General features: G+C 39.4%; 2 protein-coding genes across 8 annotated transcripts in view; one reads left to right on the plus strand and one right to left on the minus strand.

Moving 5' to 3' along the window:
- LOC100563151 (probable E3 ubiquitin-protein ligase HERC3) overlaps nt 1-14,515 on the plus strand; it is a 61,479-nt gene extending 46,964 nt beyond the window's left edge. For all 4 annotated transcript variants that reach the window (XM_008111037.3, XM_008111038.3, XM_062981901.1 and 1 more), the window contains 11 exons: nt 2,320-2,433; nt 3,154-3,177; nt 3,260-3,349; nt 4,301-4,471; nt 5,237-5,380; nt 5,674-5,840; nt 6,590-6,656; nt 8,310-8,392; nt 9,959-10,142; nt 10,986-11,088; nt 12,630-14,515. In XM_008111037.3, the coding sequence (XP_008109244.3) occupies nt 2,320-2,433; nt 3,154-3,177; nt 3,260-3,349; nt 4,301-4,471; nt 5,237-5,380; nt 5,674-5,840; nt 6,590-6,656; nt 8,310-8,392; nt 9,959-10,142; nt 10,986-11,088; nt 12,630-12,838 (1,356 nt within the window). In that variant the 3' untranslated portion in view covers nt 12,839-14,515. The remainder of the gene's footprint in view (nt 1-2,319; nt 2,434-3,153; nt 3,178-3,259; nt 3,350-4,300; nt 4,472-5,236; nt 5,381-5,673; nt 5,841-6,589; nt 6,657-8,309; nt 8,393-9,958; nt 10,143-10,985; nt 11,089-12,629) is intronic.
- Nucleotides 14,516-20,574: 6,059 nt separating this feature from the next.
- fam13a (family with sequence similarity 13 member A) overlaps nt 20,575-24,194 on the minus strand; it is a 154,647-nt gene continuing 151,027 nt past the window's right edge. For all 4 annotated transcript variants that reach the window (XM_008111041.3, XM_008111040.3, XM_008111042.3 and 1 more), the window contains one exon: nt 20,575-23,182. In XM_008111041.3, coding sequence (XP_008109248.1) covers nt 23,056-23,182 — 127 coding nt within the window. In that variant the 3' untranslated portion in view covers nt 20,575-23,055. The remainder of the gene's footprint in view (nt 23,183-24,194) is intronic.

The raw sequence follows: 24,194 nt of genomic DNA on the forward strand, positions 1-24,194 counted from the left end.
GGCTGTCCCTGAGTGACAAACATCTGACTTACAAATGACTCATAGTTAAGAATGAGGGAGAAAAATCTACCTCTCAGAAGGGAAATTCATTCCTGAAAGAGTTATTATCATGTGGAAAAGGTGTCTCCACAGAAGCTTATTCACCATAGAATCATAGAATCATAGAATAGTAGAGTTGGAAGAGACCTCATGGGCCATCCAGTCCAACCCCCTGCTAAGAAGCAGGAAATCGCATTCAAAGCACCCCCGACAGATGGCCATCCAGCCTCTGCTTAAAAGCCTCCAAAGAAGGAGCCTCCACCATGGCCCGGGGGAGAGAGTTCCACTGTCGAACAGCTCTCACAGTGAGGAAGTTCTTCCTGATGTTCAGGTGGAATCTCCTTTCCTGTAGTTTGAAGCCATTGTTCCGTGTCCTAGTCTGCAGGGCAGCAGAAAACAAGCTTGCTCCCTCCTCCCTTTGACTTCCCTTCACGTATTTGTACATGGCTATCATGTCTCCTCTCAGCCTTCTCTTCTGCAGGCTAAACATGCCCAGCTCTTTAAGCCGCTCCTCATAGGGCTTGTTCTCCAGACCCTTAATCATTTTAGTCGCCCTCCTCTGGACGCTTTCCAGCTTGTCAACATCTCCCTTCAACTGCGGTGCCCAAAATTGGACACAGTATTCCAATCCTTGTTTCCACAACAAGCCAAATTTTTCAAAATCCAATTTTCACAGGGACATGAGGTTAAATCTTCCAAACGGGCACAGACAACAAAACAAACACCACAGGAGGGTTAATGCTTCCCTTTGCTAGCCAAAGCATGTGTAAATATAAATACCTTATATATATCTTCTATCTATCTATCTATCTATCTATCTATCTATCTATCTATCTATATGATAGGCTTTGCAGGTGTGTTCTTTAGTTGAATTTGTAAGTCAGAACAGGGACATTTCAAGCGTAACTTCAGCTACATATATATCTATATATCTATATCTATAGCTATCTATCTATATAAATATATATAACCTGAAGGACACACCTGCAGAACCTATCTTGTTCATAATTTGAGGACTGCCTGTATACTGAAACTGGATCTGCATAGTCAGTACAGTAAGACCCCAGTAACTCCAGTACCCATGTCCACAGTTTCATTTATTATTGCCCATGGCGAAAATTTGCTAGGATAACCAGGTGATTCTATAATATACATCACAGGAAATTACCAGAGTTGCATTGGAGAAACTAGCAAGTTTCTAGTTGAAACAGGCATGGGCAAACTTTGGCCCTCTAGATAGGCTGTGAAGAAGTGTGGGTTGAAGTCCAAAACACCCGGAGGGCCGAAGTTTGCCTGTGCCTGAGTCAAAATATCTCTCTAGGAACCTGATAACCTCCAATACAACTCTTTGGTATGCTGGGGCCAGAAGTGAAGTAATTCAATGGTGTTTTGTTACATTCACAGTTTTGTGTAACTTCGTTCTGGCCAGAAATATATCCCACACAGATATAGGGGGCTTACTATATACTTTAGTTTTTGTAATGTACCTAAGAACCTAAGAACATGCCTTATACTGAATCAGGCTATTAACTCATCCAGTAAATTTGGCCAACTCTGACTCCCAAACATCTCACGTGCTATTGTTTATAGCCTGATCTGGAATTTCCTTGTACATTAGAGTCTCACTTATCCAACATAAATGGGCCAGCAGAATGTTGGATAAGCGAATATGTTGGATAATAAGGAGGGATTAAGGAAAAGCCTATTAAACATCAAATTAGGTTATGCTTTTATAAATTAAGCACCAAAACATCATGTTATACCACAAATTTGACAGAAAAAGTAGTTCAATACACAGAGTAATGCTATGTAGAAATTACTGTATTTACGAACTTGGCACCAAAATATCACAATGTATTGAAAACATTGACTACAAAAAAGCATTGGATAATCCAGAACCTTGGATAAGCGAGTGTTGGATAAGTGGGACTCTACTGTATTTTCAAATAGTCATTCATTCAGCTAGAAATCAGGTTTGACACAGAATAAATAAAATGTATTCAGGGTGCTGCAATATGGCCAGGCTCAAGCCTTTGTGTATTTAGCTTAATACTCGTAGAAGTCTGCATGAAAATATAAAATCCTGTTGCTTCCTTTGCTATACATTTGTTCTAACTATTAGCAGAAGATGTGTGTTTTTCACCAGTTCATTGCTATAACTTTGCCTTTCTCTGAATTGTAATTTCCCAAGCTTGTGTTTTCACTAAGTATATATATATGGTTTGCATGCAGAACTGTAGCAAGAAAATATTCACTGCCCCTTTTTCTTTTTCAAATCAGGTCAATCAGAAAGCGAGGCATGTAGAATATGACAAGTTTTACATCCCGGAAATTTCCAGTCTGGTGGATATTCAGGAAGACTATCTGATGTGGTTCTTACATCAAGCTGGAATGGTAAGAGGTGTCATCTAATGAAAGAGAGAAGGGAATAGCATGGGGACGTAGCTGTGTTTTGCCCTGTGCACTTTATGTCATCCAGATTTTCTGCAGTCTATTCTCCATGGGCCATACAAACTGCAGTCGCGGTTATCGTCATCATCGTAATCATCATGCCTTTCCCTCAGTTTGGCAGCTTACATCAGTTAAAACAAACGTATTAAAAATTCACAGAGCGCAAACGTTTTTTAAAAAAATTCAAAACGTATATGATGACCATGTGTTGTCGAAGGCTTTCATGGCCGGGATCACAGGGTTGTTGTATGTCTTTTGGGCTGTGTGGCCATGAATACTTCTGGAACATGGCCACACAGCCCAAAAGACATACAACAACCCTGTATATGATGACCTCTCTGAATCTGGTTTTAGCCAACTGCTTACATCACATGCCATATTATTAAATGGTGGTAATGTGAAAGCAGGCACACTGAAGAGTGTATGCTTCTCTTGCTGCCATTTCATAACATGGGGTCATGATCATCTGTGTTTTTTCGTTTCTGTGTGAAGTCCTGAAACTAAACCCCTGCCAATACTGTGGCCCACTGTATAGTATACTTCTCCTGGAGATCTTTATCAGAATATTAGGGTCAAACTGTAATGAATGGTGTCTTGATAGGAAACTCACAGCCTTTTTCTGTTTCTCTTTCCTTCTCCACCTGCCTTCCTTGTCCTGTGCAGAAAGTGAGACCACCTATCATGCAGGTAAAAACTCAAATTGAGCTTGCCAAAGTGGTTTTCAGCAGAAGCTCAGACTGTCACCACTAAATTGAACTCTTTTTTCCAGGATGCTGTGACTCTGTGTTCTTATCCATTCATCTTCGATGCACAAGCCAAAACGAAGATGCTGCAGACTGATGCAGAGTTACAGATGCAGGTATTTATTTATTTAGTACATTTATATCCCGCTCTTCTCACCCCGGAGAGGACTCACAAATCAAATGTACATACAATATATTATTAGCATAGCACAATATAAGCATTACATTACTATATTGTACTATATCATTATATTGTATTATTATTAGTATAATATAATATTACATTATATTATTATTATTATTATTATTATTATTATTATTATTATTATTATGTAATACAATATTAGGTATTTAGCTTTCATGCCTATTCCTTGCATCTCCTGCTTCCCTTGTATTAAGACTTGGGTGCCATCTTCAGGATATTTCATAATGTACATAGATGCAAATACAGGTATTCTTAAATCTGAAAAATTCAAAATTCTCAACACTTCAGGTCCCAAGTGTTTTGCATAAGGGAAGCTCAATCTGCAACATCTCTTTCCATCTCTAGTCTGTTATATTTATATTTTCCAGTAGGTGGCAACAGTAGAAAAAATTACAGGTGATTTAGAAGTCTATGAAGTAAATACTGTAGCATTTAGCATGAGAAATCACTGTTGCCTTTACATGAAAACTGAACAAGGAGGATACCAAATTCTGGATAATATTTTGGTGCCTTACTAGAATTTGGAGTAGTTGCACAGAGTTTTTTTTTGAGGAATTGCCACCCAAAACAATATGTTTCCTAATCTTTAATAAATTCATGCAGACATGTAAAATTTGCACACACATATATATGGATGGCTTCACTAGGCTCTATGTTCCCATTTGTGGGGGTGTTTAGCATCGACAAATGGGTATTTGTCTTGACTTGGTCAAAATATTCCTACATTCTAGGAAGAGAAGACGGTATCCTTGATTAACAACTAGTTATTTTGAAGAGATTTTTTAGTATTACCCCCTGTCTATAAAATAAAAGTTGGTGTGTATGCTTTGCTGATGTTGTCTATTTTTGTCTGTGTTTGTAGGTGGCCATCAGTGGAGCAAATTTACAGAATGTTTTCATGCTTCTCACGTTGGAGCCTCTTTTGGCTCGAAGTCCTTTCCTGGTCCTTCACGTCCGTCGCAGCAACCTGGTTGGTGACGCTTTGAGGGAGTTGAGCATTCATTCTGATATTGACTTGAAAAAGCCTCTCAAGGTAAAGCCATGTCTGTTTCTCACTGATAATGCTTTTATGAGTCTGGCCTTCATGTGGATCTTAAATATCTGTGTAAGACAGGGAAGAAGGGGACTTCCACAACTTGAAAACGTTACTTTTTTCTTGTATGTTTTCAAGTTGTTTATGAATTAGACAATCCTGTCCAGGATTTTCTTTGCAAGATTTGTTAAAAGGGGAATTGCCTTTGTCTTCTGAAGTGGAGAGATTGTGACTTGCCCAAGGCTACCTCAGGCCCCATCTACACTGTCATTATAATGCAGATTGAACTGGATTTTATGGCAGACTCATATGCAGTTCAGTGCAATTTAATCTGCATTATATGAGGCTACACTGACCATATAATGCAGTTCAGAATGCATAATATGACAGTGTAGATGGGGCCTCAGTGTGTTTCCACAGTGTGTTTCCACCAGGATATGAATCCTGGTCTCCAGAATTGTAGTCCAATGCTCAAACTAATCTCTATAAATCCTTAGCTGGTGGCTCTGCTGTTTGGGGAATTCTGATAGTTTTCATCCAAAACAGTTAACTCATCCAAGCTCTTGACTTGTTTCCCATTGCAAAATATTCTAAGCACTGTCTCTTGTTCTTTTCTATTCTCAAATATTGGGTCACAATCTCCAAAATCTCTGCCTATACTTGCTGAGGGCTTCTGAAAGCTGAAAACCAACAACATATACGGAAACTACAGATTTGGAAACTACCAAGTTTCATTAAGATAACATTGGTTATTCATTATGGCAGGTCATCTTTGATGGCGAGGAAGCTGTTGATGCTGGCGGAGTCACAAAGGAATTCTTCCTTCTGCTGCTAAAAGAGCTCCTGAATCCCATTTATGGGATGTTCACTTTCTACTCTGAATCAAACCTGCTGTGGTTTTCAGACACTGTGAGTATGATTTGGTGTATATGTGTTAATGGTTTACTAGGAAGCTCACTAAACAACATAGGTACAACTTGGAGGTGTAGACCCAGGTCTTAAGATAGGTATGGTATCTTTCCAGTTGTAGTTCTACCCTACCTACCCTTCCCTAACCCTTCCAAATGTTTAGGGCTATGAATTTTATCATGCCCATTTCCAGTATGGCCCATTGTCCAACACATCTGGAGAGCATTGGGTAGGGAAATCTTTATCTGAAGTTTTCTTTTTCTAACACCTTTCCCCCCTTTGTGTGTCCAAAGTGTTTTGTAGAGCACAACTGGTTTCATCTAATTGGCATAATTTGTGGCTTGGCGATCTACAACTTCACTGTGGTTGATCTTCACTTTCCATTGGCTCTCTATAAGAAACTTCTGAACGTGGCGCCTTGCTTAGAAGACTTGAAGGAGCTGTCTCCCATGGAAGGAAGGTAGACATTTCTAGCTGTGTATTTTCCTGTCCCTTTTGCATGATCATTTGACAAAGAATGGCTCCTGCACTTCCAAGAAAATTGTGTGATTTTAGATTACATAGTTTTAGATGAGAATTCTGTTCCCCAAAGAGCATTGGTTTTAGTTTTGCAAAAGAGGGTTTCATTTTCAAATTATATTCAGATAAATAATTCATAAAATAACCTACAGAATACAAAGCAGTGCTACACAAGGTTTATAAAACTGAATTTTAACATGCAGTCTCACTGGAGGATCTAGGGATTCCTCGAGGGAACATTTTAATTAAATCAGCAAATAATCATATGTGCAAAAGTAAAACCTGTAGATGTGGAGGATTGACTGTATATTTCCAATTCTTAATAATAACAATATAATAATATCCTTTATTTATATTCCGCTCTATCTCCCCGAGGGGACTCAGACCAGATTACAGGTACATATATGGCAAACATTCAATGACAGACAGTACATAAATAGAGGCAAGGCTTAAGAAACAAATCATTTATTCTCCTATGATACTCTCTTTCAAGTATCTGACATCTTAAGTATAACTAGTTTCAGTTTAGGTGGGACTTTATAGATTGTTATTTCCTCTGCGTTTCTTCCTGAAATTTGGTTCTGGAAAACTGTTTTGGAAGAATAAGGGAAGAGAGTTTTATGTTATACATGAACAAATTGCATCTCACATTTTTAACTTCTGTTTCTCTTTCTTCTGTCTTGCCTGTAGGAGTCTTCAGCAGCTTTTAGATTATCCTGGGGAAGACGTGGAGGAAACATTTTGCCTCTATTTTACAGTAAGACAAGTTCATATGTGTTTATGTTCATCTTTCTTTATGGCTGGACATTAGGACTTGAGACTTATCTCACAAAAGCTCTCTGAGGAGAGAATAGAGAAAAAACAAACAGCTTGGCGAGTACAGAGGCTTTGCCTTGGTTTTCAAAGTCCTAGTGTAACACTCTGGCCCCGTTTACATGGCCATATAATGGAGTTTCGGATTGCGTTATATGGTCAGTATAAACTTATATAAGCTGGCTATCTGCCGTAACAATCAAAGTGCGGAGTAATACAATCGGTGGCTCATCAAGCTGACCATTGATTACACAGGATCAAAGGGCTATCTGAAGAGCCATATTTTTAAACTCAGCTGAAAGGCTTGAAGAGTAGAGGCTAACCTAATTTCTTCAGGGAGGGTATTCCAGAATTGGAGAGCCACCACCGAGAAGGCCCTCTCTCTCGTCCCCACCAACCGTACTTGAGACGGTGGTGGAACTGAGAGAAGGGCCTCCCCAGATCTCAATGCCCATGCCAGTTTGTAGAAGGAGATGTGATCTGGTCTCGAAGATATGTTGGACTCGAAGAGTATAGGCTTAATAGGTAATCACCTGCACTTTGAATTGGGCCCAAAAACTTATTGGAAGCCAGTGGAGCTGCTTTAAAAGGGGTATGGTATGCTCCCTAAAGCTTGCCCTGGTTAATAATCTGGCTGCCAACCTTTGCATTAACTGCAGTTTCCGAGTCGTCTTCAAAGGCAGCTCCACATGGAGTGCATTACAATAGTCAATTCTGGATGTAACTAAGATATGGATCACCATGGCCAAGTCAGGCTTTTCGAGGTACAGTTGCAGCTGGCGTACAAATTTTAACTGTGCAGAGGTCCTCCCAGCCACCGCCGACACCTGAGCATTAAGCGTTGGTGTCAAGCACAGGTTGTCACCCTATATCCTGATGGGCCTCGCGACTGACCCGGGGGACCACTGTCTTTTCTGGATTTAGCTTCAGCTTGTTAGCCTTCATCCAGTCCATCACCCCCTATACCTGAGCCTCAAGCACCAGCAATGAATATGAGTCCACACAGGCTGTGTAGATGAGGCCTCGGTTACAAAACATGGGCACAACGGAATCTTTGGGGTGTTCTTTTAATGTGCCAACACAGCCAAATAAATTGGACATGTTTCAAAAGGCGGAAGTCATCTATCTGGATTTCGCTGTTTTCAGTACGACTTGGACGTTGAACATACACCTCATTTAGATGCATGCATCAGTGATGGCCACAAATTTTTTCTCATTATGTTATGCCTACTCCTTTCCCTATATCTCTTTAAGCATGAATTTTAAATGTGTGCCCTTTTAATCTCTATTTTGTGTAATTTAATAAGTATTTTATAGAAATATTATGTAGCTTTTCTAGGAATGTGTTTTAATACATATATCTGTAGTGTTTTTGTAATGTTTATGTGTTTGAATTATTCTGTAATTATTCAGCCATGAGGAGAGGCGGGTAAGAAAAAAACCCTATTAGTATTATTCTTATTATTCTTTCCCCAATTTGTACCTTCTCAATGAGCATATGATGAAAGATAACACGCATTCCTATCTAAATTTTAGCCTCCAGTGGTAATATAGAAAATAAAGCAATTCTGTTGTTTCTTTTGGGTGGGAAAAACAGATATGCAGGGAAAGCTACGGTGTGACCGAGCAGAAGAGCCTCATTCCCGATGGAGACAAAATCGCAGTACAAAAAGACAACAGGTGGGTTTGGAAAGCCTGACTGCTCCATATATCTTTCTTGTTTGGAAATAACTAGTAGCATCCGCCTGTGAATCTGGATAATTCACCGTGGCTGTTGTGAGATCAGCCCGATAGCTTCTGTGTAAATCCCCTAGCGGTGACTAAATGTTCAATTTTTAGATAGGGAGATATAAATATTAATAAAATCTCTGCTGTACAAGATCCCCGGAGAACATGTGAAACCAAATATTAAAATCCAATTGAACTATGAGAAAGATAATAAGAAAGAAAAGGTTCTGTTGTCTGCCCTTCGCTTTCCTTATTTTACTGACATTTGGCTGACTCCAAAGGGAAATGCAAACCAATAAAGTGGTGGCGTGCCATCTTACGCTTCACACTGTATCCTTTATTCTGTTATATTTGCGGTAGATTTATGTAAACAGTACGCACTCCGGATTTGGTTTGTTATGAAACCTTACACTTAGCAAGAGGCCAATTGTATCAGACAAATATATTCAACATCCTGTTTCTGAAAGTGACTGGTCAGTAGTACTTGCTCCCTAGGTGTATTTCTCTGCTACTTTGGAAAATGCAGATTCTACATGGCCATTGTGGTATCCAACATATTTTCAGTGTTATATTATCCATTGAGATGTCCTGAATGAAAGGTAGAGATGGGAATGCACCTTTCAGAATTCATAAGATTTACTTTTCTGGACAATTCCTAAAATTATAGAAGCATGTAACAGGAAGAGGTCCCAAGGGCCATTTAGTTCACCCACTGCCTTGCAGGATCCCACGGCTAAAGCATACCTGAAAGATGCTGATCCAGCCTCCGTTTCAAGATTTCCAAAGATGGAGAGCCCAACATGCTTTGAAGTCATCTATTTCACTATTGAGCAGCTCTTAACAGTAAAAAAAAAAAAAGAGTTCCTCCTAATGTTTAGGTGGGAACTCTTGTATTTTGAATTTACACATTTGTGTTCTTGTCTCTGGAGCAGCAAAAAACAAACTTGCTCTATCTTCTACAGAATATCTCTTCTGATATTTAAATATGACTATCACAGCACCTTTCACTATTCTCCAAGCCAAACAAATTCAGCTTTGTATGCTCCCTTGGCCAAATGAGAGTCTCTCTTCCTTCCAGTAGAAGCCCTGTTTACTTAAAGACTATGTGCACTGTGAGAGCAAACAACCCAAACTTTATTACAATGTTGAGTACCGGGGTCCTGACTGCAGACTAACGATATTAAGCCTGTGTTATGGATTTCTGTGTACTGACAGTCCCGAGTTACAAGCACCCGACTTACAAATGACTCATAGTTAAGAAAGGGGGTGAGATAACAGGAAGTGAGAGAAATCTACCCCTAGGAAGGGAAATTCACTCCTAGTCGAGTTATTATCATGGGGGAAAAGTGTTTCCACAGAAGCTTTATCACCAATTGTGTCATAATTATGACAGGGACAGAAAGTGAAGTGAAATCTTCTGAACAGGGACACAGACACCAAACAAATACCACAGGGATGTTAATGCTTCCCTATGCTATCCAAAGATAATGAACATTAGTATGTCTGTTGTTCTCCCAGACAGGAATTTGTTGACGCCTATGTAAATTACATCTTCAACATTTCCATCCACGAGTGGTACACAGCTTTCTCCAGTGGCTTCCTGAAGGTGTGTGGTGGCAAGGTGTTGGAACTGTTCCAGCCAACTGAGCTGAGGGCTATGATTGTTGGAAGCAGCAACTACAACTGGAAGGAGCTGGAGGAGGTAGGTTGTCCATTCGTTTCATGTCTTTCTGTTGTTGGTGAGCTTAGAAATTGCAATCTCTGGGGTTGTGATCTCCATAGTGAAGTCTTGTGGGATGATTCTTCAGCTACCTGAAAGTTGAAGGTCTTATTGGTGCTCAACAATAAAAAAAGCCCCTTGAAACATGAGATGTGTGCGAGGATAGGAGTAAAAGCCACAGGGTAATTTTAAAAGCAAATAATACTAACACTTTTCCCTGGTCAGTATCCCTAGTCCATTTATTTCAGGAATCATTCATCACTAAACAGGCATCTATGAACACACAAGCATTCAAGGGTTAATCCCCTTGAGCACTGTTATATCTGAACAGCATTTGTTATATCCATAAGTATCCTAATAGACATCCATTACAATAATAATGAGACATATCTATTTTAGCATAATCTAGATGTTTTCTTACCAGTATTACCTTTCAACATATTGAGACAGTTTATTATTTATCAGGAACAGTATAGATTGGCGCCTACATTATAGCCCTCCCTTCATAGGTTGAAGATTGCAAAGCAGTCTAACTTGTTAGCTCTATTTTATTATTGTGGGTATTTAAGCTTTAAGCAAGGTTCTCAATGATGTGAAAATTCACATTTGAATATGTCTAGCTTTCAGTATTTCATCTTACACTATTTATGTTATACCTGGTTACACTTCGTACTTCATACATTTATTCCCAGCCTGCAAAGTTAGCAACCAAATAACAGAAGTGTTTTTAGAGAGATAAATGTAGGCATCATTTTGTGTTTTAAATTAATACATTGACCTCTAGTTCTTTGGTATCTGTGTTACATTTTATAACTTATTTTACAGAGCACAACTTACAAAGGGGACTATTCAGCCACACACCCAACTGTGCAGATGTTTTGGGAGATCTTTCATGAGTTTCCGCTAGAAAAAAAGAAAAAATTTCTCTGTAAGTATTAATTAATTTAAAGTAATGGCAGATATCCACGTAGAATCATAAAGTTGAAGGAGTACCCATATGACATTGTGCTGACTGAATTGCTGACCTGAAGGTTGCTGGTTCTAATCCGTGAGATGGGCTGAGCTCCTGTCTGTCAGCTTTAGCTTGCAGGGACATGAGAGAAGCCTCCCAGCTAACATATCCTGGTGTTCTCTGGGCAATGTCTCTGTAGACGGCCAATTCTCTCACACCGGAAATGACTTGCAGCATGTTCTCAAGTCGCTTCTGACACAATAAAAACTGAATTCAATCTACAACTCAGCACCAGAACTCCACGTTGAGCATTCTCAGCAAACAGCTGTCCACGTATGTTACTGCTAAACCAAGCACAGAGGACTCTTGGCATCTGCTTTGGATTGTTTCTATCCTTGCAGCATCCATACACTTTCCATGGTTGCTCACATATACAGCGGCCCAGTATATAAAATGGCAAAATCAAGGTTTGCCTTTTGGAATGTTTTTAGTGTAATAAAACCATGGGTAGTTGAATCCATGGATTGAGAATCCATGGAAATGGAGGCCAATTATATTTTTCTTCCTACACCTGTGGATTTAGTTTTTGTGACCCAAATGTAGAACTATATATTTCTTTGCACTGAATTTTATTCCAGTAGTTTCAGCCCAATTTTTTAGTTTACCCATTTGAATTCTGTTATTTTCTTCCAGTATGTTAGCTATCCTGCCCAGATTTGTATAATCTACACATTTGATATGGATTCTCCTGAATGCATAATTATAAGATTTTATAAAACTGCATTTGATAAGTAAAGGTAAAGGTTTCCCCTGATGTTAAGTCCAGTTGTGACCGACTCTGGGGGTTGGTGCTCATCTCCATTTCTAAGCCGAAGAGCCGCCGTTGTCCGTAGACACCTCCAAGGTCATGTGGCCGGCATGACTGCATGGAGCGCCGTTACCTTCCTGCTGGAGCAGTACCTATTGGTCTACTCACATTGGCATGTTTCTGAACTGCTAGGTTGGCAGAAGCTGGAGCTAACAGCGGGTGATCACTCCGCTCCCGGGATTTGAACCTGGGACCTTTCGGTCTGCAAGTTCAGTAGCTCAGTGCATTAACACACTTTGCAATTTGATGCCTTCCACTAAATCAGGGATGTGAGTTTCACAGGACATTCTGAATCCGTTTCCAGCATAGCCAGTAGAGGGAGATACTGCAGATTTCAGTGCTGTTACATTGGGAGGATTACAAGTTTCCCATTCCTCCACTAGAAGGATGGGTTTCTCATTCACTTTGCTCTTCTAAAAGTTCCAGTACAATATGGTAACATTTCCAAACTCTAATCTAGACCCTCCCTTCCCCCCCCCCCCCTCCCCCCAGTAAAGTAACACAGCACCAGAGGTCATGGGTGGCTGTTTGGAAGGACATATAGTCCTTTAAGGATGGGACATGGAGTAGATAGCTCAGCAGTGTTTTTGAAGATGGAACAGGAAATCTGTTATACATCAATGATAAGTGATCCTCTTTGCCTTTCCAGTGTTCCTGACTGGCAGCGACCGGATCCCCATCTATGGCATGTCAAGTTTGCGAATTGTCATCCAGTCGACGTCCAGCGGAGAGGAGTACCTGCCCGTTGCTCATACCTGCTACAACCTCCTCGACCTGCCCAAGTACAGCAACAAGGAAATCCTGAGCACACGACTCATGCAAGCCATTGACAACTATGAGGGCTTCAGCTTGGCATGAAAGCCAGCTTCAACATAGACAATTGTGTATAGAAAGAAAATACTGTCTTGTTTTTTTTATTTTTGTAAAGAAATGATATTAATAATGTTCAGTGAAGCGAGAGGGAGAGTATAGGAAATAGAACTGCAGCAAAGTCTGGTTCACTTTCTTTAAGATTTCAGCTTTGATGTTTTCAACTTGTCCATCAAACTGTTGGAAGTTCTTTTATGCTTATTGGCTGATATTTATTAGAAGTTTATTTTTCTTCCCTGCTCTTCCAGTTCAGCTCCTGTTCAAAATACAGTCAATGTTTTGAAATAACTATCTGAAAAGGTGGATTGTGATAACTTGGATAGAAAATATATATATATATATATATATATATATATATATATATATATATATATATATATATATATATATCTATCTTTCACCTGTTTCTCCACAGCTGTGAATGTCCTTTCTGTTTCTTCTCTTTTCATTACAGACTTTCTCTGTTGTCTTCTTGCACCTTAACTCCCACCTCTGCTGTTAGTTTTTGAGGTGAAACAGAAGTATTTTCCTTTTTCTCTCATAGCAGGCAGCTTTGTGACAGATAATATCTGCAAATAGTTGTTTAAGGGAAAAGGGAGAAAAAAGATGGTTAATGAAGATTTTGAAGTTGAGGCTGAAGTTTGAATGAAGTTGTATTCCTTTCTCTTTTGCTTCAGCTACAGAAAATGAAATGATTAAATAATATATCTACCTTTCTGTTGAGCCACAGAAATTTCAGCCCTTTGCTTTGTAGCAAAACAGAAATAGACAAAGGTCCTTATGGACCTACATGACAGTACCTTGAAATATTACTTTTTTATATGCTTAAAGGAGAAGAGTCTATTTAAACGCACTGTGTTTTTCTCTCCTATTTCCTAGATTCTGTTCAGGAACAGGATCCTGAGAGTGGTCCAACATGTTTCATGCACCTTTTAATAGATGGGGAGGCCTGTCTCTGCTTCCCATAAGCCAGGGTCCTTGTATGCACTGTAAGGGCAGGAGGGAAGAAAGTTGTCCGTTTTCTGTACTTCTTCCTCATAACACACCCTGCAACAGCTTTTTCTTTTCCCCCAGTGTCATAATGAATGCCACCCTATTTGTTTCCAAGATCTAGTGTCAATCTGATTCAAGCCTCATTATTTATATAGCAGGGTAGTCCAGCTCCAGTTAAGTCCTGACTTAAGTTCCCAGAAAAGCAGTGAATGGAGTGAGTTGGAAGGGCATGTCAGGGAGGGCAAAGGGTTAAAGTCTCAGTCCAGTCCAGCTCCAATTTCCTTCTGACTGTTGTTATCTTTATAGAAATGAGTCTCAAAAAGTAATTCAGTCACAATTTAACCGTCTTTGGATTTGAGCCCATTTCAAAACCTTTTTAACAAATGCTTTGCAAGGTAACATTTTTTCCCCCCATTGCACCTCCCTGATGGAAATACTGTGAAGACATTTGGGGAAAACCTTTAAAAGAACTAAATAATAGCATTGATTTGCTACTTGGGTAGCTGTTCAGATCTCTTTATACTACAGCATTAAATATGGCTGTGTCAAATGTTTATTTTATATTGTGTGTTGTACATAGCCCAGTATTATGCAATAAATGTAATGTTTCCTTCAGATTTTATACCTTGTTTGCCTAAAAGGAGAAAATAAATTCTCTCTCAGTCCTGCTTTTATGAGACTACATGTTGATGGTAAAAAACACAACCCAATTCTGTAGTGATGTGATGCATCTCCCTTGCTGTGAAGTGGAACTAATACCAAACAATAATTAACAAGGACAGAATCATGCCTTAGCTGCATAAACAAAGAGCATGGGCAATGGTGCACCTAAAAAGGCTCACATTTACCTTTGCATTTGGAAAGTCTCTTATTCGCTCACTCTTTAACAGTAGGAAACATTTTTTGGAAATCAGTAAGTGCCAGTCTTGGCAGAAAGGGACTTGTCACATGGTTTCTGGTGGTTTTGTAAAGCCGATTTTAATGCAATTAATCCCCTGAGTTACATGCAATTTGTTGGCATTATTAAGGGAAGTTCTAATGTGTGTTGAACTTTGTTCCCCTTTAATGTGCCAGTGGTGGGAATCATAAAGTGATCCTGGCAAAGAGCTACCTCCTCACCTAGGATTCCTCCCTTTGTGATTTCTAGATCACAACATATTTAGCTTTATTACAGTTGTAATACTATTTCCATTGCAGTTGCAGTTAAGCTTCTGTGCCACACTATCTAGGGCAGGGGTCCCCAAACTTTTTAAACAGGGGGCCAGTTCACAATCCTTCGGACCATTGGAGGGCCGGACTATAGTTGGCACCGAGCAATAAATAATAATAATAATTACAACAACAATAATAATAAAAAAGAGGGTTGGAAGAGACCCTTTGGGCCATTGAGTCCAATCCCCCTTTGCTTTTGTGCACCAAAAGCACAAGCAAAGCACCCCTGACAGATGGCCACCCAGAATCAATGATGATAATAATAATAATAATAATAATAATAATAATAATAAAGAGGGTTGGAAGAGACCTCTTGGGCCATTGAGTCCAACCCCCTTCTGCCTCTGCACCATAAGCACAAGCAAAGCATCCCTGACAGATGGCCACCCAGCCTCAATGTTAACAACAACAACAACAACAACAATAATAATAATAAGGATTGTAAGAGAAGAAGAGACCCCTTGGGTCATTTAGCCCAACCCCCTTCTGCCCTTGTGCCGTGGGGGCCGGGTAAATGGCTTCAATGGGCCGCATCTGGCCCCTGGGCCTTAGTTTGGGGACCCCTGGTCTAGGGCATTGATGATGATTTTCCCCCCAAAATTTTTGAGGAAAAATCTTGAGTGTGGACAACTGCAGGCCAGCACCAGAAAGGATAAGACTATGCCACATTTAGTAGCCAGGGCTTCATCTGTTCGTTTTTTAATTGATCAGCTTTGATGTCATTGTCGCAGTTCTGAAGCATTTTTTTTCCAGTTTCACTAGGATGAAAACCATTATTTTCTAACTCTATGAATCTGTACCCCAAATCACCTTCATTCAATGCCTGCTGGCTACTGGTGCTGTCTAGCCTGGAATTTGATTCCCACCGCAGTCATGAGCACATCAAAGACATAGTCATGGGTCAATAGGTACAGAATGGTCTTAAACATGGATCCTTTGACATGGAGAAATCTCCATGTCAAAGAAAGAAGCAGCAGACCTCCAAAATACTCTGTAAGACCACAGAAGTGTGGTAGACCGAAAACTCAGGTTCTGTCCCTATGACATTCAGCGAGAAGGGTTGGGTGGCATATGATAAGGACCCATTAGAGATCAAGAACTGTTGCCTGAATAAACAATAAAAGGTAGACGCCTTGCTGGTGGAAAACCCATGGTCAGGATATGCTGAGTGTTGCATCCTCATAAGTGTAATCAGAATTGCACAGTTGCAAAGGTCTTCTCCACTAGAGGGCTGCTGGTATAAGACAGGAATTGCATGAGCTTTGATACCCAATGCCTAATGGAAATGCTACAAAATCAGCCCAATATATATCTGTTTCCAGGTGCATCAGCCACATTGGACATCAAAGCAGATTGGGCATTGTACAGGTGATCCAGTGAACTCTGCCCAAATTTCTTAGTATCTCTGCCACTTTGCTATGTATATGCAAAATAACTTCATGTAAAAGGTCAAATAGGAGTCCGCTATATGTTTTTGGACTACAACTCATAGAATCCCTCCAGCCATCAGAGCTGTTCTTATTAAAGAAATCATTCCCACAATTGGCGCCATGGTGGCGCAGTGTGTTAAACCGCTAAGCTGCAAAATGTGCTGACCAGAAGATCGGCGATTCGAATCTGCAGGGCAGAGTGAGCTCCCGTTGTTAGCCCTAGCATGTGGCAACCTAGCAGTTCGAAAACATGCAAACGTGAGTAGAGCAATAGGTACCACTTCGGGGAAAAGTTAATGGCATTCCTTGCAGTCATGCTGGCCACATGACCTAGGAGGCGTCTATGGACAAAGCGGGCTCTTTGGCCCTTTGGAGATGAGCACCACACCCAGACTCGGACTCAACTACACTTATTGTCAAGGGGAAACTTTTACCTTTACCTTTTTAACTCTACAATTTGCCAATAAATGTGTGTTTCTGTTTAGTTAAAGATGTAAACAATAAAAAATGAGAACATGCTTCTTTTTAATACAATATGGCAAGAACTCTGGCGCCATTTGTGTGGCTTGGGAATATGCAAACTTTGAGGTTAAGAGTTTTTAAAATCAAAGTCAAGCAGTTGAAAAAAATATCATTATGCACAGTGCAATTTGGCCTGCTTGTTTCACCAAAGGGCTGCTGGTCAATAATTAATAGTTACATCCTAGAAGACTACTAGTATCCTCCATTTATTTTACTAAGAAAGATTGATGTAGTCTGTTGCGGTCAAAAGTAGGCTTTATTTTGTTTTATATAAAATAATACTATGTACAAAAATGTACACACAGAACAGTTGTCCATTGGTTTACATTTTAAAAAACAAAAAGACACATCTACTGAATTTTGTTGACTTTTAACTGATGTAAAGGGAAGAGAGTCTGCAAGGATTCATATTGGGTGCATAAAGCTAAGAAAAATGGTGGCATCACTTGTGTAACAAGAATGATGTTTGGCAAAAGCTACAGCTACATAGTACATTTAGTACTTATTGGTGTAATCGAGCTGTGTATCCATAAAACATAGAGGCACAGGTCTTGGAAAACATCTCCACATGTTTGACTGAAAAGAATGAGTTGTACAAGAGTAGTATTATCCTCCCATTTTGACAGGGTTTATGTAGTCCTGGGAAAAGTTATGATTTTGGACTACAGTTACCAGAATCCTCCATCCAAGATGCCCAGAAGTTGTGCTGCCTGGAGGATTCTTGGGCTTGCAGTCTAAGTAACTTTTCAAACTCTGGGTTTACATGGAGGATTTGCCCTGGATTGTGTCTGATATAATTCTAGATATTACATTCAGTCAAAGTGATTGACTGTCAGTGCATGCAAAATGCTGAACAAGAAGAAGAGATTGCTGCAAACATTTGTTTTTACTCAAATACTCAACACATTGGGTTGTTGCATGTTTTCCGGGCTGTATGGCCATGTTCCAGAAGTATTCTCTTCTGACATTTCGCCCACATCTATGGCAGGCATCCTCAGAGGATGCCTCCAGAAGAAGTTTTTGTTTAGCTCCTTCTGCCTTTTTCCATAACATAAAACGTTTTGGTAAAAATATGGAACACTTGCATAGTGTCTCAGGACATTCCTCATTGGAACCTTCTCATTGGAAGGATCTTTGGTTTCATTTGCCATCATAAAACCTCAGATATTTTCAAATTCGTCATAGTGTCTCTAGTATAATTTTTGAACAAAATTGTTGAGAAAGAGTTGCCCAAAAGTCAGGTTATTTACTTTTGTTACTGATACAAGGTATAGGTCTAGCTTGTCTCCCTTGGTCTCATACCTTTTGAATTTTCTGCATTAATTAGTTGAATCATTGTGATAAAAATGAATTGGCTGAGGGAAGGAATAATGAATGCATTGAGACCTTTCTACCAGAATTTATAACGTGAGAGCTGTGGAGGAACAAAGAGGAAAAGGACAATATTGGACAACAACCATGATGATGATGATGTTTATACCCTGCTTTTTCGCTCCACAAGGAAACTCATCTAGACATACATTTTCTTGGACTTGACAATTGCAGGGAAAGTAATGTTCGCTTGACCAGTGGAGTCAAAATGTGAACCTTGCCTCAAGCACTCACACCTTTGTGAAGCGAATTGAGATTTTCAGAGAAAAGGTACATGTAAATCAGTATACCGTGTGAATGCCTGCCTTCCCTGTAATTTCTTAATAGTCCCACCATTTAGTCATGATGCTTGTTATGTATTTTCTGAATGTTATTTTACTGTTATTGCTTTAATTATATAAGCTGTCATCGTATTGTTTTATCTGTTGATTGGGCTTAGTCCCCATGTGAATCGCTCCAAGTCCCCTCAGGGAGATGGAAGTGGGTTATAAATAAAGTAATTTTTTTAAATTTTTTATTATTATTGATAAAATGTGCAGAATGGGAAAAAGAAGAAACTTTAGTCTAGGAATGGCTTGCTCTGGGACCTAGAGAGCTGTACTGTGCCACCACATTCTGGTCAACTAGAAACGATTTGCCACTTCCCAGCTGTTTTCAAGGGCATTTACAATACGTGCTCCCATTTTTGCTGTTTTAGGGTGATGGCTTATAGAACATTGATATAATACACAATAGGGGACTAAACTGGGGTTTTTAAGCTGAAAAATGGTGAGACACTTGCCATGGGGTCCTTGCTTTATGATTCCAATCCCTGACTTAGTTAATTTGGGGGGGAGAAACTATGGATATATATATAAGATATTGCAAGATCTGCACAGGTTTCAGTGTGGAAAGAGGATGGAGTCTCTAAAAGACCAGCATGAAACAAATAAGGAAATGGGAGCAGGAGAGATGTTTGAGAAAATTCAGCAAAAGCAAGATGACAGATTTTCAGATTCTTACTTTAATGTTGGTTTAATTACCCCAAAGAAGCCTGAGAATTATTATTTTATGAGGGTATCTGCAGATCTGCAGGAAACCATTCATTTGGAAGCTTATAATCTTGAACCAGGCAGGGAGATTATGATGACAAATTGCCCGTTTTCATTAGGCACTGTTCTTATTCGAACTATCTCTGAATATAGACAGACATTCATTTTCATTTACTGCATGATCAGTATAGTCCCTTCATTACTCCTTTTTGTTCCATCCAACTCAAAACAGTTGGAAGCAGGAACAGCAGAAATGCAGATGGAAAAATGGCAAGAGGACAGTTTTGTACTCAGGGAAAAACACATAAGATATATCACTACTTAAAGTGTAGTTGTGGGTCCAACCAATATGCCACTACAGCCGTTTGACTAAGATCTGCAACAGCGCCTACAATTCATAACCATACCAGTAAAGTGTGGCAATGCACAGCAGAGTGCAAAACAATTTGTGAAATGAGGCTCCTATTGCACAGCATTTCTGATGCACAATGAATCTGTTTTTGCATCTGGACACGTTTCACAATAGTCATGCTATGGGCGCCATTTCTGCAATGGTCCCAGAGAAAGCTACCTCTCTGTTCCTGAGAATATGAGTGACATGCAACATCACTCATTTATGGGTGATCTACAACCTGCATGTGATTCTATGTCAATTTATGGTGACAGGAATGCCTAACAAGATGAGCTTGCATTGGTGACTTTTGACAGGATTTAACCAAAGTTTTTGAAAAGTTATCTCACCCATTCTAGATTATGTTCAACTCCCAAAACAGGTCAGGGTCATATTCCAACTAATCCTTTTACCTGCTTTTTTCACCATATGGATTTGGCTGGCATTTCTAACTATAGGAACATAGTATCAAAAAGAGATTGCTCTTCCAAAGTTAGGAAGGGTAAGCATGCCACTTTCCACCTGGTCACTTTTTCCCTAGCTGACCTGAACACTGTATGCACACATCAAGATAACAGTTGTCTTCTTTTCTGGGAATGTATTGCCATCTTCTGACATCAAGCTGAGAAAGAGCAGGCAGCTGACACCATGTGAACCTACAAGTGCTTTCATTTTAGTTAAAGAAAAAGTATTTCAGACTACAGAATATTCAAATCGTGCACGTGTATAGAAATCAAACCCAGAAACCTAACAAAATGATTCAGAGAAGGTATGTTCATTGTTTCACATTAATTTTAATGTAAAAAACTGTTAATGATTTGACTGTTCACTCGTTCACTTGCGAACAAATTACAAGGTTTTCTTTTCTTTTAAAAAATAAAATCTAGGAATCATTTATAGCTGTGAGTTGTTCATTATTACCATTCTTATTTGGCTTTAAAATAAACGTCTCAGCTTCATTGGTTTATATTAGCATTTTGAAACAGACACACAGGGATTCAGATCGGAAACTAAGGTACACCCCTGCATCATTCTTGTTCATGCTGCAATAGTCTATAAGTGTCCTAGAAGAAGATGTTTTCACAGAAGCTATCTTAATCTAGATTCTGAAAGCAGATATATCACATATTTTTAATACAAATGACAAGCAGCAATTTTGGTAAGAAAAGTTGTGTTTAAAATAATGATTGAAAACCAACAAATTTATCAGGTGGCAACCCTTTAACATATGTCTAAAAGTATATAACTGAACTCAGTGGAACTTAGCTCCTGAGTCTAGTAGGGTTGGATTATGAGGCTCATGTTAATGGCTTGTGTTGGCCTGGTGAATTTTTTTGGCTATTTTTCTTTTAAGCTTCTGTCCCCCTAGTTCCAAAAACAGTCTGCCATGTGGCCATAAGAGAAAAGCAAGCATATAGTCCCTTTTAGGGTATGGATGGGGAATGTGTAACTGGACATCCAACTCCAGATTGACCAACACAACCAATGCTGAAGGATTTGCAGTTCACCAACATCTGTAGGGCTGCAGAATTCCCACCGCTGCTTAGGCTCACAGAACACATTTCTTTGGATCCAGGCCCACATTTTTGTGCCTCAGTTTTAATCAGAAAATCTTAGTAATTGCAATTCAGTTTTGACGAGAATTAATTTAATGGGATTTGTGAATTTTGTAACAAAGTTCACAACTTAACAGTTTTTACAGATACAGATAAGAAAGCAGCCATATAAACTCTGATCAGCCATTATTCAATATACAAACACACTTTTAAAAACTTCCTAGGAAAAGTTTCTGCTGACTTCAGCTGCTTGCTTCTCTAGACAGAGCTTAAAGCTGAATTTTAGGCATGCTTTTCCTTCCCAGAAGAACGGCATAACAAAAAGGTCAGGTAGACAAAATACCGTGGTTTTTCTTTTCTTTTCTTTTTTTAAAGTACAGTTTTGGTTATGTTTACTATTTGTTTTTGATTCTTAAAAAAATATAAAATTCTCTCTCTCTCTCTCTAAAGTGCATCATTGTACCTACAATTGTACACAAGCTATTTTGAAGTACAGCAACAACAAAGCCATACAAACAGTTGCAGCTAAACATGAACAGAAAGAATACATCTCGCTGTTGGGATCAATGGTGTAAGGACACAGCACAAATTGATACTGCCCTTTGGTTTTGTTTTTTAAAAAGTCACCATTAAGAGAACTTCACAAGTTCAGAGAAAAAGCATCCCTATATTATTTTGTTTGCTGAGGAACCTCTATACATACATCTGCCACAAATGGACTGCATGCTTCAGACCTTCTAGAAAGGATCATAGGGACATAAGGCAGATCTGACATGAAAACAAGAGGGCATTGCAGAACATAATTACAGAAAAAGTAACAACAGATGTGGCCATTGTTTTCCACAGAAACTTGCCTGCCATTGCTGATCTTATTACTGAGGAACTGTGCTACGATCACATTTTTGAGCACTGTCAGGATCCCTCAAAACATACGTTGAAAATCAGAACACAGTTGGAATACATTTGGTACTTAGAGCCGTTCCACTCAAAAATCACTATTGTTGAGTATCTCAAAAATACTTCTCCAAGGGGTTCGTCTTTCTTAGCTGCTCTTCTTCTTGTCTGTTCAAAGGATCAGTTCTGAGATAGCTTTTCAGGAAGGGAAAAAAATCCACAAAGCCAACAGTTTTATTTTTTAAAAAGTGTAAGAAAAAGTCACACTGAAGGCCAAGCTAGCAACGTATTGCTTTCCAGTTAAGTGGCAATTCTGGCTTCAAAGTGGAGCAAACTAGAATGTCATAGAATGCAAGCCCTTCCTCATTAAAACAGACTCCGGTGCTTTATTGGTCTGACAATTACAACGACAATTATTTGGAGATCTGTGATAGCTCAAACTAGTTTTGCCTCTTTTGCAGTGATGTGTTAGAGAAGGTATAAATCAGACGCAGTCTGAGCAGCTCACAAGTCACAGGCTGATCAAAGCCAAAGGACCTTCTGGGGCAGAGCCTTCGGAGGATGTCTTCATTCCTCCTTATTCCACCTTCTGCTGGCTTTGGTAACCAGTTTGGAGGCAAAAAGCAGGCCACAAGTATGAAGAAAGGCGTTGGGACCCTTCCTTCCTCTCTTCTGTGAGCCACAGTCCAGGGAGAGCTGCCCAAAAGGCCGTCAAGGTATAAGGCTCTTGTTGAGTTCTTTGAGCAATCATTCCTTTGGCTTGGTCAACTTCTTATCCCTACTGGCTATGTTGAATTTGCCTTCATTACATGATCTTGGAGCCAAAATCTCTTTTGCTGATTAAGACCTCCAGCAGCCTCAGCTTGGCTTTAACCTGCTTGTATTCATTATATTCTTCAGCCATAGGAGTACGGTCCTCTTTCTGGACATTTCTGATGGAGAACAGAAAGAAAACAGTTACTTCCACCATATTAATATCTCTTTAGGTTATGTGTGCAAAAGATCTTTTGAACTATCAATATCCTCTACTGTTCAGACAGGAATAGTACCTTCACATGGGAAAAAACCCCCAAAAGTAGATTGACTCCTTGCAGAACTGCAGTTCCATCTATTCAAGGAAGCTTTTGGACTAGTGCTGTCAAGCTTGTGGCCATCCATGTGTTTTGGACTTCAGCTTCTGAATTCCTTAACATTGGATAAACTGGGTAGGACTTCTGGGAATCACAAACATCTAGAGGCTCACAAGTTTGACACCTCTGTTCTAGACCATATGATTTTGTAAATTATATCTTGTGAACAACATCCCTGTAGCTCCAACATGAAATGGAAATAGCAATTTGTCTTCAAAACTGGAGGACTCTTAAAGTTGGCTTTAGAAACATCCTGGAATTTTTAGCTGTTCTCTAACATCAGTACATTTTTGTAATATTTCCCACATTATATTTGCATATAACGAAACCATAACATTCTAAGAGTATTATGAGAACTAACTTCTTCTCCAATATTTTCTAGCTTCCTCTTATGATCTATAAATCAAATTGCTAATAAGTGTCAGAAGCTCTATTAAATGGGCAAAAGTAACTTGAATGGTTCAAAATTCTGTTTGTTCAGAGCATCAAGACGGATTGGATTTGATTAGTTAAGAATGTCTAGTGAAATAATTTTTTTGTGTCAGGAGTGACTTGAAAAATTGCAAATCGCTTCTGGTGTGAGAGAATTGGCCATCTGCAAGGACGCTGGCCTGGGGAGACCCGGATGTTTGATGTTTTACTATCCTTGTGGGAGGCTTCTCTCATGTCCCTGCATGGGGAGCTGGAGCTGACAGAGGGAGTTTCCCCGCTCTCCTCGGATTCGAACTGCTGACTTGTAGGTCAGCAGTGCTGTTGGCACAAAGGTTTAAGCCATTGCGCCACCGGGGATTCCTAATGAAATAAATAAATGAAT

The sequence above is a fragment of the Anolis carolinensis genome, chromosome 5, assembly GCF_035594765.1.
Source record: "Anolis carolinensis isolate JA03-04 chromosome 5, rAnoCar3.1.pri, whole genome shotgun sequence".
Lineage (NCBI taxonomy): Eukaryota > Metazoa > Chordata > Lepidosauria > Squamata > Dactyloidae > Anolis > Anolis carolinensis.